Source organism: Eubalaena glacialis, chromosome 1 (genome assembly GCF_028564815.1).
Source record: "Eubalaena glacialis isolate mEubGla1 chromosome 1, mEubGla1.1.hap2.+ XY, whole genome shotgun sequence".
In the NCBI taxonomy this organism is placed as follows: Eukaryota; Metazoa; Chordata; class Mammalia; order Artiodactyla; family Balaenidae; genus Eubalaena; species Eubalaena glacialis.
In genome coordinates, this window is record NC_083716.1 from 25,880,527 (window position 1) to 25,894,155 (window position 13,629).

Here is a 13,629-nt window from a genome sequence, read left to right on the forward strand (position 1 = left end):
AAGCTGTTATTCTTGGAGATACCAGCCTGGGCTTGGGCCAGGGTGCCCAGAGGGAAGAGGGTGATCTGCTGTGAACTCCAGCGTAACAGGGAGCCTGGAAGGCCTGAAGCAGGTCTGCTGGGGCCATGGCACGGGCATCAGGGGGCCTAGGTGATGGTTAGGGCAGTGGGGGGTGGGGATGGGGACCCCACCTGGAGGTGTCAATCAGGGAGAGACACCTGCCCTTGCCTCCACTCTGGCGGGAAGACGGCCAATCTGTCCATGGCCTGACTTGTGGACCTACTATGTGCCAGGGAGCCCAGGATGTCTCTGGGCTGAGGAGCTTGGAGGGCTTTGGCCACAGGTTCCAGGTGGAGGCAAGAGGCGAGGGGGCAGGCCTGGCAGGTAATCTCTAAAGATGAGCCATGGTTTTGGGGGACAATCACCCCAGGAAAGACAGGCCCATCCTCAGAGCCCCCAAGACAGAGAGTGACTTCTTCAGAGGAGAAACTCAGCTGAGGAGGAAGACAAGGGAAAGCAGAGGAGCCAGCGGGATCTGGGTAGAGGGAGAGAGAGGCCCAGAAAGACACAGGTGCAGTGACGTGGCAGGTGAGGAGAGAGGGGGAGATGAGAAGTGGGGAGGATAGGGAGGGAAATGGACCCTGAGACTATACAGGGCAGCAGGTGTGTCCCAGGGGCAGGGGCAGGGGCATGGAATGAGGGCATAGAGCAGCAGGCCCACCTCCGAAGATAACTTGGGTGGGTCTCTCCTTTCTTCACAAAAAAAATCAATTTAGGAAGAACAAATCGAGGAGCTATTTTAATCTGCTAATTCATTTTAGGGGCCATAATCAGTGTTTTAAAATGCCCAGGGATTATAGTGATTTACAGCTGTGACGGGAATCAGCTGGGGCCTTGGCCTTATTGGGTATACAGAGAGGAGGCTGACAGGAAATCCAAATGCAACTGAAAATACTGCGTGAAAACCCATTTATAGTCAAAGAGGCTGGGCCAGGTCAGTGCCTGGGCTCTGCCCCAGGGTGGGGCCCTTCAAGATTACTCTCCAAGCCCCTCCCTCGGCCCCTGAGATTTGGAAGCCCCATCTCACCCAGTATGTCCCCTTCATCCTCACCCCCATCCCAACCCTCCTGGAACTTGTAGGCCCAGCCTAAGCCTCCTCCACCAAGAAGCCTTCCTAGACTCCATCCTCCCACACTGACTTCAGCCTCCTCTGACTTACTGCTTAAACCCACCGCGGCAGCTGGGGGGGTGGGTGCAGATGGGGAGGGGGCAGGTAATGCGAAAGGTACTACTTTTGGCATCAGAACAGCCAGTTCAAGTCCCAGCTCTGCCACACCCATACACGGACAGGACAGGCCTTCCATGGGCCTCAATTTTCTCCCTGACAAATGGGGATAATAATCACTCCCTCCAGGGCCAGCTGCTGAGAGGTTAAAGGTTAAATGAGATAACTGGATGTAAACCATCTTGGCAAATGGATGAGATCCTATGACCACAGTGTTCAGCGATTTACTGTTGTCTCTTGGGTTATGCCCTGATTGTTCTGGAGTGTTTGCTTTGTCTCCCAGTGAGCCTGTGGCTGTCTGTGAGCAGGGCTGGGTCTACCTCAGCCACGCCCCCAACCCTTTCCTTCATCTAACAAGTCATCCATCCATCCCACCACTCTCCCCTACCCACCCTGCAAATATTCCTCAGGGTCCTGTACACACCAGGCACAAGATTCCACCCTGGAGAGGAAACTAGCTGGGTAAGACATGGATCCCTCCTTCACACAGAAAGACTTCTAACGATTACTCATTTCTTTGTTTTTACTTTCACTGTCTTTTTTTCTTTTTATCTATCTTTTTTACTCAAATAAAAGTGTTTTGAAAAAAAAGAGCTTCACTGTTCCTAGGCTCTGAAGTCAGAAAGGACAAAAAGAAAAAACGTTTTTCCACCACCTCCATGGCAGTTTTCTCTGCAGGGACGGGGGGCAGGGATGGGAGATGGGAAGAGCAAGCATTGGCTTGAGCATCGACTTGGTACCCAGGACTATGCTGGGCACTTTACTCATAGCCTCTTTAGTTGGATTTAATTTTCCTACCAACCCATTTTACAGATGGAAAAGCTGAGGTTCATCCAGGATCCTCCTGGAGACACAGCCAATTTGCCAATGGGTTGACCTGTACCCAGTCTATGTGTGCACATGCACATGCACACACACTTGCCTACACATGCTCAAGTGCAGCAAAGTGGGATTCCTGGACTGGGAGTCGGGTGACCTGGATTCCAGCCCCACCTCAGCCACCAACTCGCTGTGAGACCCAAGGAAGTCTGAGACTCTGAGGCCCCTGCCAGCTCTGGCATTTTAGGGTCTGTGTGTGCCCTTGCCAGGAAGCCTGGTACTTTAGCAGCCCTAGAATACTTTCTAATGCCCCTCCTCCTCACCTCCCACAGGATGTCTGCCCTCTCACTCCCCTGAAGTAGCCTTACTCACACTGGGGGCCCAGAAGCAGCCAGAAGAGTCTTAGCCCCCCTAGTGCCTTCTGCTGTCCCCTCCTACCCCTTTCACCCATATCCCTGCAGAAAGGACTAAGTTGGGGTTGGACCTCCTGGAAGGCTGCAGAGCCCAGGGGCCAGGGCTCACCTGGGGCTGAGCCTTGCAGCACCTCCTAGGGCCAATGACTACTTCCCTGAGCTTGAGGCTCACCTCCACGGGCCCAGTGAGGGAGTGTGCCTCCCAGGGTTGCTACGAGAACGGCAATAACAACGTGCCTGGCACACAGTAAGTGCTCTGTAAACTATAGTTACGATGATTAATATTAATTACTTCCTGGGGGTGAGGGGGTCTTTGAGGCTGCCATACATGATCATGAAGGTCGCACACTGCTCAAAGGCACAACCTGAGGGACCACAGAGGGCAGAAATCTCGCCAGGCTCCACTTGCGACAGCTGTGGGCCTGGAAGAAGGGATGCTCTGCAGTTCACATCAAGGCTCCCAGAGCTGTCCCAGTGCCCACTCAGCCCCAGGGCTGCTACCAGTGGGGGAGGGAGCCCCATGCCTGATAGAACCAAGCCGAGTCAGACCACAGCACCAGAAGTGTGCCCTGCACCTAAGGGGCCAGAGGGAGTGGGCACTCACCGAGTAGCTGGACGCCCCGTGTGAGGCCGTAGACGTCCACCAGGGCCCAGAGCGGGTCGGCTGTGCGGACCCCATTGAAGAAGAGCATGGCGGCCGAGTCGTTGATGCGGTAGAAAACACGGCCCTTCTTGTCCACCCAGAAGGCGATGATGTTGCCCTCATTGGCAAACTCCTCAGGCAGCGCCTTGGCCCAGAAGCCGCTCTGGGACACCAGGTCGGGGCAGGCGTACTTGGGCAGTGAGTCAGGGTGGATACGGGATGGGTCCTTGCTCGTGAAGCCTAGCCGCAGCGCCCCGCTCCAGCAACACTGCTTCTTGGTGATCTGGGCGGCAGGGGGTTGGCCTCAGACAGCCCCCAGCCCAGCCTCTCCCCCACCGTCAGTGAGCCCAAGGGGAAGGGGCTGTGCCCTTCTCTGCAGACCACCCCCAGACAGACTCCTATGGAGAGTCACACCGCCCAGCTCACCCGCTATTTGGGCTCCTCTCCCTCCCCCAGGAGCCCCCACCAGTCAAGTGAGAGCTAGTTCTCACCTCCCACCATCATCTCCCATCACCTCACCATGGCCACTCCCCTCTCCCATTCCTTCTCTGTCACACAGGGAAGGTTGAGAAAGGAGAAAGGAGAAAGGAGGAAGGAGGAAGGAGGAAGGAGGAAGGAGGAAGGAGGAAGGAGGAAGGAGGAAGGAGGAAGGAGGAAGGAGGAAGGAGGAAGGAGGAAGGAGGAAGGAGGAAGGAGGAAGGAGGAAGGAGGAAGGAGGAAGGAGGAAGGAGGAAGGAGGAAGGAGAAAGGAGGAGGAGAGAGAAAGAGGAGGGATGAGGAAGAGTAGAAGCGTGGTAGAGAGGAAAGAGAAGGGGCAGGGGGTAGTGATGGCCGTTAGCAGAAGGCAGTGCCTGGCAGGAAAGTCCAGAGGCCCCAGGGGGACGCAGTGACGGGAACAGGGAGGGAGGTCCCACCTTCAGCCTGACTTGCTCATAGATGAGGACCGGGCGGTTACTGAAGGTGATGGCATTGCAGAAGCTGGCCTGCCTCTTGACGGCCTTGTGGCTGAGGTCCATGAGGATCTGGGAGCCCTTGGTATGTGGGTGGAAGAGCAGTGGCGTGGCCGGGAGCCCCCCGCCGGGCAGCACCGGCGGGCAGTACTTCTGCTTGTGGTGGCATCGGTGAGAGGTGACAGGGAAGGGGCCCCCGATGGAGTCTGCAAAGGAACAAGCCACAGCGTCAGAGAATTTGACAGTCCAAGAGCTGGACCAGGGTCCCCTAGGGAAGGGCAGAGGGCTGGGGCATAAGCAGAAGTCACCACTGCCCAGGATTTCCACCATCATTGCCCCTTAGCACCACTGCCCCTTTTTGCCACCTTCCTTCTCCTGCTACCATCTACTGCTATTTCCCACTTCACCACCTACCACCATTTACTATCCACCACCATCTACTCTCACCCTTCAGCCGTCACCTCCCACCACCATCTGCCCCCACCCTTCACCCGTCACCTCTCACCACCATCTACTCCCACCCTTCACCCGTCACCTCCCACCATCTGCCCCCACCCTTCACCCATCACCTCCCACCACCATCTACTCCCACCCTTCATCTGTCACCTCCCACCATCTGCCCCTACCCTTCACCCATCACCTCCCACCACCATCTACTCCCACCCTTCACCCGTCACCTCCCCACGTCCCACCACCATCTACTCCCACCCTTCACCCGTCACCTCCTACCATCTGCCCCTACCCTTCACTCATCACCTCCCACCACCGTCTGCCCCACCCTTCACCCATCACCTTCCACCACCACCATCTACCCCCATCTGTCACAGACCACCACCACCACCAACTACCATCTACTGCTCCTCACCAGTATTTACCACCATTCACTTTCCGCCCTCCAGCATTGTGATAAGCCACCATTTACAACCAACATCCACCACCATTCACTGTCACTCACTACCACCACCATTTATTTTACTCAACAAATATTCATTATGTATCTGCTGAATACCAAGCCCTGTCCTAGGCACTGAAGATAAGGCGTGAAACATACATGGATCCTGTCCTCAAGCAGCCAACAGTCCAGGAAGGGAGATAAGACAGGGACAGAAACTGCAATACAAATGGCAGACAGTGATAAGCACCAAAAGGTAGGTCACTTCCCAGGAAGGCCTCCTGGAGGAGGGGAGGAGGAGGAGAAGGCTTTGGAGCTGGACTGACAAGGCTGGGCTGCAGTGAACACATGACCATGGGGCTGCCATTGGAGACCAGGAAGGTGAGTGAGGCAGCCTCTGCAGCGTCAGCCCCAGGAGCATGCCCATCTCTTCCCTCCTCCGGGGCCACCTCCCTCCTCCCTCCTCCCTCCTCCCCAGGCTGCCTTCCTTCTTTACACTGCCCATGCCCACAACATCTTGGACACAGGCAGGCCTCTTCGCTCAGGCTTCCTAGGAACTCGGATCTGCTTCAAGAACCCCTAGCCAGGGAGGCACTGTGCTTTCTTCCATAAACAGGGCTTGGTTCATAAGGCACTTTACAAACATGTGAGGTTGGCATCCAGGAGACAGGGCAGAGAGAGGAAAGAACATGGGATGTGGTGCCAGGTGGCTTGTGTCTGTCACTAACTGGACATGTGACCTTGGGGAAGTCACTTCCCCTCTCTGGCACAATAAGTGGCCTCCACTCCATGACTCTAAGCCATGTATCAGCAGCATTGGTAGCATTAACGCACAGCCTTGGCAGCTGGGGGCTCGGAGTGGGGGGTTCATTTCTTCCCCAAGATCTGTGTCTCATCCATCAGGAAGGGCAGCTCCTGCCCATCCGGTCATCTTGAGAAGAGACACAGAGGATGGGGAAGATGGGGTGGGGAAGTAGAAAACCACAGAATGTGACTGAGGCCATCTGGGATGTTTCAAATTTTGGTCCCTCCAAGGCAAGAATTTAATAATACAGAAAGCTTGGTTAGCCCAGAGGCCTTCCCCTCCCTAAAGGGAGGGGAGGGGTTTCCAGGAAGGGGATGGAAGACAGGCAGAGAGGAGAGAAGGAGGGGAGAATCCCAGGAGGCAGGAAGGCCAGACTTTGGTCCAGTATTTGCACTGGTTTGCATCACTTTGCATCTTTGCTTCCTCCTTCCCAAAGGGCCCCAGACACCAGCATCTACAGTCCAGAGCCAGCCAGATACCCTGAGCATCAGCCTCCTGGCCTCTCTGGAGTTGCTTCCTGCATGCCAGACCCACGAGTTGAGGGCAGCACAAGGCAGGGCTCACCTTGCTCTCACTAAGGAACCAAGAATGGTGCTCAAGGGCTCTGAAAGCCGCCAAGCAGTGAAGGCTGGAATTGCTCAGAGGAGACCCAGACAGTCTGGGAAGGCCACCCGAAGAAGCTGAGTGACCCCTGAATAGCACAGAGCAGGGGAGGTCATTCCACGGAAGGGGACAGTTGAGGTGAGAGCAAAGTGTGGCACTGGATATAGGTGCCCCACCTAGAAGAGGTACCCACTGGGCTCAGGCCAGCCTCAGAAAGAGCTTGCCTCTTGCTTTCAAAAAATACTACTGGTGAAAGGTAACATCACACACTGTTTAGGGCTGTGTACATACGCAGAAATGAAAGCATCAAAGAAGAAATACCTGCTGGGTGAATGGATAACAAATGTGGTACGTCTATACAACAGAATACTACTCAGCAGTGAAAAAGGAATGAACTACTGACAGTAGCAGCAACACGGATGAATCACAAAATCATCACGCTGAGCGAAGCCAGTTTTTTACAAAAATGCAGACACAGTCCACGGAGCAACTGCAGGGCCTCCACCCCTTTTAAAACCCTTCCTCTCCTTCCACCCTGTCCCACTGGTACCAATTCTATGAAACAGAAACTAAGCTAGAGTGATAATAAGCAGACTGGTGGACACCTGGGGATGGTGGGGGCAGGAGGGAATACTTGGGGTGAGAGGTGACAGATGTGTTCACCGTCTTGATTGTGGTGATGGCTTCATGGGTATGTGCATATGTCAAAATCTATCCAGTCATACACCTTAAACACCTGTGGTTTAGTGTGTGTCAATTATATTTCAATAAAGCAGTTTTTAAACCTGCTGAGCCCGGCAGCTGATGAGAGCCTCTCCTATGGGGCCCCCGCTGCAGCCTCCGCTCAGAATCCATGGACGAACTGCAGGGCCGCAACTTCCTTCAAAACACTTCCTCTCCTTCCTGCCTATCCCAGTTGGGATCCCGGGGCCCTGGATAAAGATCCAGGAAACACTGGTTCAGGGCAAATATGGTGAAGACACCCAGGGACTAGAGACCCAGGCTCTGGAAGGACCATTCCCCAGGGCCTCCCACCCACAGGGAGGGTACTGCGTGGGCGAGGGCAGCACAGGCCCAGCCTCCCTGGCTGACAGCCGAACAGATGGAGAATGGGAATGGGGGAACCTTGGTCCCTGGGGGTACAGTGTGCATCCAGATGTGTGACCTCAAAAAAAGGCATGCTCACGGGTACACACATACACCTGTGAGCACGTGAGGGTAGCCCAGAACCTAGGAGACAGAGGAGGGAAAGAGACTTATTCCTGCCCTCACCCGTTAGACCAAGAATCGCACATTTACACGTGTAGTGCGTGCACGCACATGTAGTCATATACACATGGATGCACAAGGCAGTACACACAAAACACACATCTACTACATATGGGCCATACATCTAATAATAATGGCAGCCATTCACCAAGTGCTAACACGTGCCAGGCTCTGAACTGAGAGTTTTACATATACTTACTGGTTTCACCCTCACAGCAAACTGATGAGGTAGGAGGGACAGTATAAGCCCATTTACCTGATGATGAATCAGCCTCAGAGAGATTGAGTGGCTTGCCCAAGGTCACACAGCCAGCAGGATGGGGCTTTCGGAGCCAAACCCAGGCAATCTGACTGCAGGGCAAGGGTCTTAGCTATTCAGCATTAATAGCCAAGAAAGCATGGGTTTGGATACATTTTTTTAATGCACTTTTAAATATGGTCATAACTGATAAAATATGAAAAAAATATTCATCCGTGTCCCACCTAAAATCATCTCATGTAGCACACAGGGGGATACCTGGCATTCTATTATGTTGCCTCCACGATACATGTGTGTATGCCGCCAGACAAGGAAATGCAAACCGTGTTTTCATACACGGCCCTCACCCATCACTGATAGGATGCAGAATGGTGCAGCCAATGTGGAAGATGGCTTGGCAGTTTCTTATAAGTTAAACACCTACCATATGACCCAGCAATCACACTCGTGGGCACTTACCCAAGAGAAATGAAGACATCTGTACGATGACCTGTACGCAAATGGACAGCAACTTTATTCATAATAACCCAAAACTGGAGACAACTCAAATGCCCTCCAACTGATGAATGGATAAATAAAACATGGTACATCCACACAATCAATACTACTCTGCAGTAAAAATGAACAGAACTATGATACAACAAGAAGGAACCTCAAAAGCATGTTAAGTGAAGGAAGCCAGACTCAAAAGGCTACATACAGTCTGATTCCATTTGTATGACAGTCTGGAAAAGGCAGAAGTGCAGACGTAGAAAGATCAGTGGGTATCGGAGTTTGGGGAAGAGGAAAGCAACACAAAGATGTTTTTACGGCGACAGAAATGTTCTATACCGTCATCGTGGTAGTGGTTATACAAATTATACATTTATCAAAACTCACCAAAATATACACTTGAAAAGGGTGAATGTTAGTGTCCATAAATTATACCTCAAAAGCAGCAACAATGACTAACAAACCAGGTCTTTATGAAGATGGGAGGAAAGGGAGGCTGGAATCTCTGACCTACAGCCCCCAGCATCCCACCACAGGCAGATCCTAGGATTGGACCATCTGACAGGAGACCCCAAAGCCTGGTCGGGCCTGCCACTCTCAGCCTTAAGTTCCTTCCACTTCTGTGAAGTGGCGGTGCTGTTCCCTGTCCCCTGTGGGTCTGGAGAGAGCACTTTGGCAGCTGCAAAGCACCTTCACCGATTCCTGGGCCTGCTAAGTCTTGTGCTGGCCTCTTCCTGCCCACAGTGTGGTCTCTGCCCACTGAGCCACCTCTGTGGGAGCGACGTGAAAACCCTTTCTGACTTGCTGGGCATCTCCTGCCCATGGACCATGGTCACTTGCTGCTCAGCAGGCCCCCGTTGAATTCCTGACCCTAACCCGCCAGCCCCACCATGTTCCCAGGCCCCAGTGGAGTCCAATCACCCCACATCCAACCTGCCAATCCCACCTCAGAAATAAACATCCCTGGGCCCCACACCCTCCTCTCCTCCCCACCGCCGTGGCCCTAGCCCAGTCCTCATCACTCCTCTTTGAACAAGGGCCAGGGCCGCCACATACAGCCACATAGGTTCTGCCCTGCATGCCTCCAGGGGGGCCATTCTCGTGGGCTACAGTAAGAAATACAACCCTCACAGGTATCCAACGTGGCAGCCCTGACCAGGGTGATCACCCCCTCCCCAACCCCTGCTGTCCCTGCTTCTGCTACCTCCCTCCTCCATCTCAGCTGGTATTATGATCCTGGGTGAGGAAGGAGAGAAAGCAAAGTGAGAATTAATCCTGAGCACAGCTCTGATGCCAAGGGCCAGAGGGACAGCTGGGGGCAGGGCTCCCTCCCTATACTTTAACATACACTATGACCCCTTAAAATCCCCATTCTATGGATGAGTTGCAATTCAGACTGGTTAACCAACTTGCCTGAGGTCACACAGCAATTAAGTGGCAGAGCTGGGACCTGAACCCTGATCTTCCAAAGCCACATCCAGGGTCCTTTGCCCTACTCAGCAGCTAACACTAGAGCTCATTTTCCCCAGGAGCCCAAGATGGCAGGCATAGTGGGGAAAGGCTGTGTGGAGGAGGTGTTGGCCACTCCCAGCCAGGGGAGCAGCCACAGCAAAGGGCCTGAAGATGCTGGGCCTGTGAGCTGCACAACTGCTCTCCCAGTGGCCAGCAGTCCTGGGTAGAGCCCCAATCTCGCCATCTGCTCCCAGCAGAGCTCCCAGGGAGGCTCCCCTTAGTGACAGGTTTACAAGCGTTTCGGGAGCCACAGTGGGAGCACCCCGTCAGGCGAGGCTGCTGCTGACACAATGGAAGCTCCCCCACCCCACCCCGGGAGCCCATTCCTCCTGGGCATTTATGAGCTGCCAGACACAAGCCTGGTCAGCCCTCCGGGTGACCCTCAGCCAGCTCCGGACCACGTTCCTGCCTCTCGGTGGGGTCCCAGGCAGAGATGCCAAGATACAATGTAGCCTCCGGAGTGACCTTCCTACTGCCCCTGCCCACACTCTGCCCCAGAACCATCCTGGCAGAGCCCCGGGTGTCCAGGCTGCGTTGAGCTGGGCTGCCAAGGAGAGAGGGAGGGAGCAATGACAGGTGACAATAACCAACCTCTATGTGGCTTAACAGGCAGTATCTTCATTACACCCCCAATGACACAGGTCCTCAGAAGTGAAGTTACTCGCCAAGGTCACCCAGCCAGAGTAAAGAGCCCAGATGTGAACCCAGGCCTGCTGCCTCCAAACACAGCTCTGAGACCCCATTTCTCTCATCTGTAAAATAGGGACCATGGCAGACCTTCCTGGTATTCTTGCAAGGATTAAAGAGATGCTGTATTTAAAACTAATCTAGTAAGTAGCAGCTATAATAATAGTTACTAATAATTATTAATAATAGTTGCTAATAATTATATTATTATTGTTGCAATTGACAGCAATCTGTGCTCTCCTACACCTTTGCTCAAGCTATTTCCCCTGCCCCGCATATCTTCTCTCCCTGCCCCACCCACACCTCTCCAAATCCCACCCATCTTTCAAGGCCCAGCTGGATCCCACTATGTTCAGGATCCCACTATGTTCTGAGCCTGTGGACCTGAATACCGGTGCTGACATGATCATTTGCATCTCCAATGAGGGAGGCTTACCTCACTTTCTGGACAGTACAGGACAGGGCAAAGAGCACGAGCCCTGGAGGCAGGAGACCGTGGTTTCAAAAGCTGGCCATGCCACAGACTTGCTGTGTGACTCTGGGCAAGGTGCTTCACCTCTCTGGACCTTAATTTCTTTCTCTGTAAAACACGGTCATCATAGCTGCCCTGCCCACCTCTCCAGGCCATTGTGAGAACCCAGTGAGTTCACAGATGTGAAAGAATGTTTCAGACTTTAACACCTGATTCCAACATAAGGTCTTATTATTTCTTATAAAAGCAACAACCACCACCACAGGAAATGATCTGTTGATTTACGCCCAGTGGGAGGCCACACACTTCTATTTTAATTTATCCCAAACACCCTAATCCCGGATTGCCAGGGTGGTCCTGACTTGGGGCTAGTTTACACACAGTCACTGAACAGGGCTCCCTCTGGGGGAAAAACTTGGGAGATGCGGGAGAGCAGGTGGGGGAGGGCGCTGAGTAAGAGAGATGAATGTAAAACTACACAGATGTGAATTTCTCTGGGTTCCCTCAAGGGGCCCACCTCCCTCACCTGCCTCTAGCCTCAAGGGCTGGCCCAAGCCCCTTTCTCTGCTGGGAACCATTCCTTCCTCCTTCCTGCCTATAAACCTGCCTTTCTCTCATTCTTCCTTCAGACCTTGATTTTAAAGCCCACTTTCTCGCAGAAGTCTCTCTGATCCCCAGACCAGGTCCAAGGATCCCATATGCCCCTAAGAGAGCATCCATCACCCAAGCAGCCTTTCTCAACTCTGGATCCTCCACAGAATTAAGCCCAAATGCCTTGAAGCACACACTGTATGTAATGCACTGACTTGTCTTCTTCACACCCAGAATGGTTCTGGGCATGTGCCATCCTTGGTAGAGGTCGAGTCACTCAGACCATTTTCTGTGTTCTGTGGTGCCGCTCTCTGGCTAGGAAAGGCTTCAGGGTTATTTGCTTGTCTCCCTGATGGGCTGTGAGCCTCCCGAGGGCAGAGACCATTGTCTTTTTTTTTTTTTATTGCTGTTTCCCCAGGGCCTAGCTCAGAGCACACAGCAGGTGCTCAATAAAAGCCATTGACTGCACTGCTACTGTTCAGTTCTTCAATCCACTGATAACTGGCAAGTGTCCAAGGAGCACCTACTTGGTGCCTTGCCCTTTCTGGTGTCCTGTGGAGAAATTAGAGAAAGTGGGGACCAAAGGGACAGCCTCCTTTACTGCCCAGCACCAAGATCCCACACTCCATGTCTGACTACAGCCCTGCCTGCTCCAGAACCTTCCAGCACTCCCCACTTGCCTGCAGGAAGGAGGAGAAAAATCGCGAGAGTTGGTTTTTTTTTTTCTATATCAGGCACCAGATTCCTTTCTTGTACAACCTTGTCTCATTCTCCCAAGCCCTGAAAGTTAGGGATCTGTGGGAAGCAGCCTCGAAGATGGCCCCAGTGATCCCCACCTGCACCTCCTGGCAGTCCCCTTGTAATCCTGTAAGCCCATTTGTAATCCTCTCCCCTTGGGTGTGGAGTAGATCTAGCAACTAGCTTCTAACAGCTGAAGTAATGGGACGGGACTCCCAAGACTGGGTTATAAAAAAACCTTTGGCCTGGGCTTCCCTGGTGGCGCAGTGGTTAAGAATCCGCCTACCAATGCAGGGGACACGGGTTCTATCCCTGGTCCAGGAAGATCCCACATGCCGCGGAGCAACTAACCCCGTGCGCCACAACTACTGAGCCTGAGCTCTAGAGCCCGCGAGCCACAACTACTGAAGCCCGTGCGCCTAGAGCCCGTGCTTCGCAACAAGAGAAGCCACGACAATGAGAAGCCCGCACACCGCGACAAAGAGTAGCCCCAGCTCACAGCAACTAGAGAAAGCCCGTGCACAGCAATGAAGACCCAACACAGACAAAAATAAATAAATTTAATTAATTAATTAATTAATTAAAAAAAAAAATCCTTTGGCCTCTCTCTTGGTTACTTTCTCTTACCTCTCTCGGGTCGCTCCCTCTGGGGAAGCCAGCCATGTAAGGTAGCCCTGTGGAGAGGCCCACGTGGGAGGGACCGGGGACCACCAGTCACCATGTGAGTAAGCCTAGATGTGGCTCCGCCTCCAGGCAAGCCTTCAGGTGAGCCTGCAGCCCCAGCCAACAACTTGACCGTAACTTCACAAGGGACATTAAGCTGGAGGCACCTAACTAAACCGTGTCAAGATTCCTGACCCACAGAAAATGTGAGATAATTAAATGTTTGTTTGCTGTTTTAAGCCACTAACTTTTGGGGTAATTTGTTATGCAGCAGTACAGATCACTTAGTTCCATTTTATAGATAAGGACACAGAGGCTCTGAGAGGTAATAACTTGCCCAGGGTCACACAGTTAGTAAGTGGTGGAGCTGGGCTCTGAACTCAGATCTGTCTGGCTGTGCAGCCATCCTCACTGGGCCACAGCTAGCTGGCCAGCATGCTTGGTCCCCTCTGCCCTACATGAACGCTCCACTCCACCCTGGTCAGTTTCTCCATCTCTGCAGCCCCCAAGAACACGCCTTTGTCATTTAGGGTCAG

At 53.2% G+C, this 13,629-nt stretch overlaps 1 protein-coding gene across 1 annotated transcript in view; it reads right to left on the reverse strand.

Annotated features, from left to right (window-relative positions):
- NEURL1 (neuralized E3 ubiquitin protein ligase 1) overlaps positions 1 to 13,629 on the reverse strand; it is an 80,546-nt gene that overhangs the window by 15,965 nt on the left and 50,952 nt on the right. The window contains exons 2-3 of the mRNA XM_061193685.1: positions 4,075 to 4,316; positions 3,122 to 3,443 (exon numbers count right to left, since the gene is read on the reverse strand). Coding sequence (XP_061049668.1) covers positions 3,122 to 3,443; positions 4,075 to 4,316 — 564 coding nt within the window. The remainder of the gene's footprint in view (positions 1 to 3,121; positions 3,444 to 4,074; positions 4,317 to 13,629) is intronic.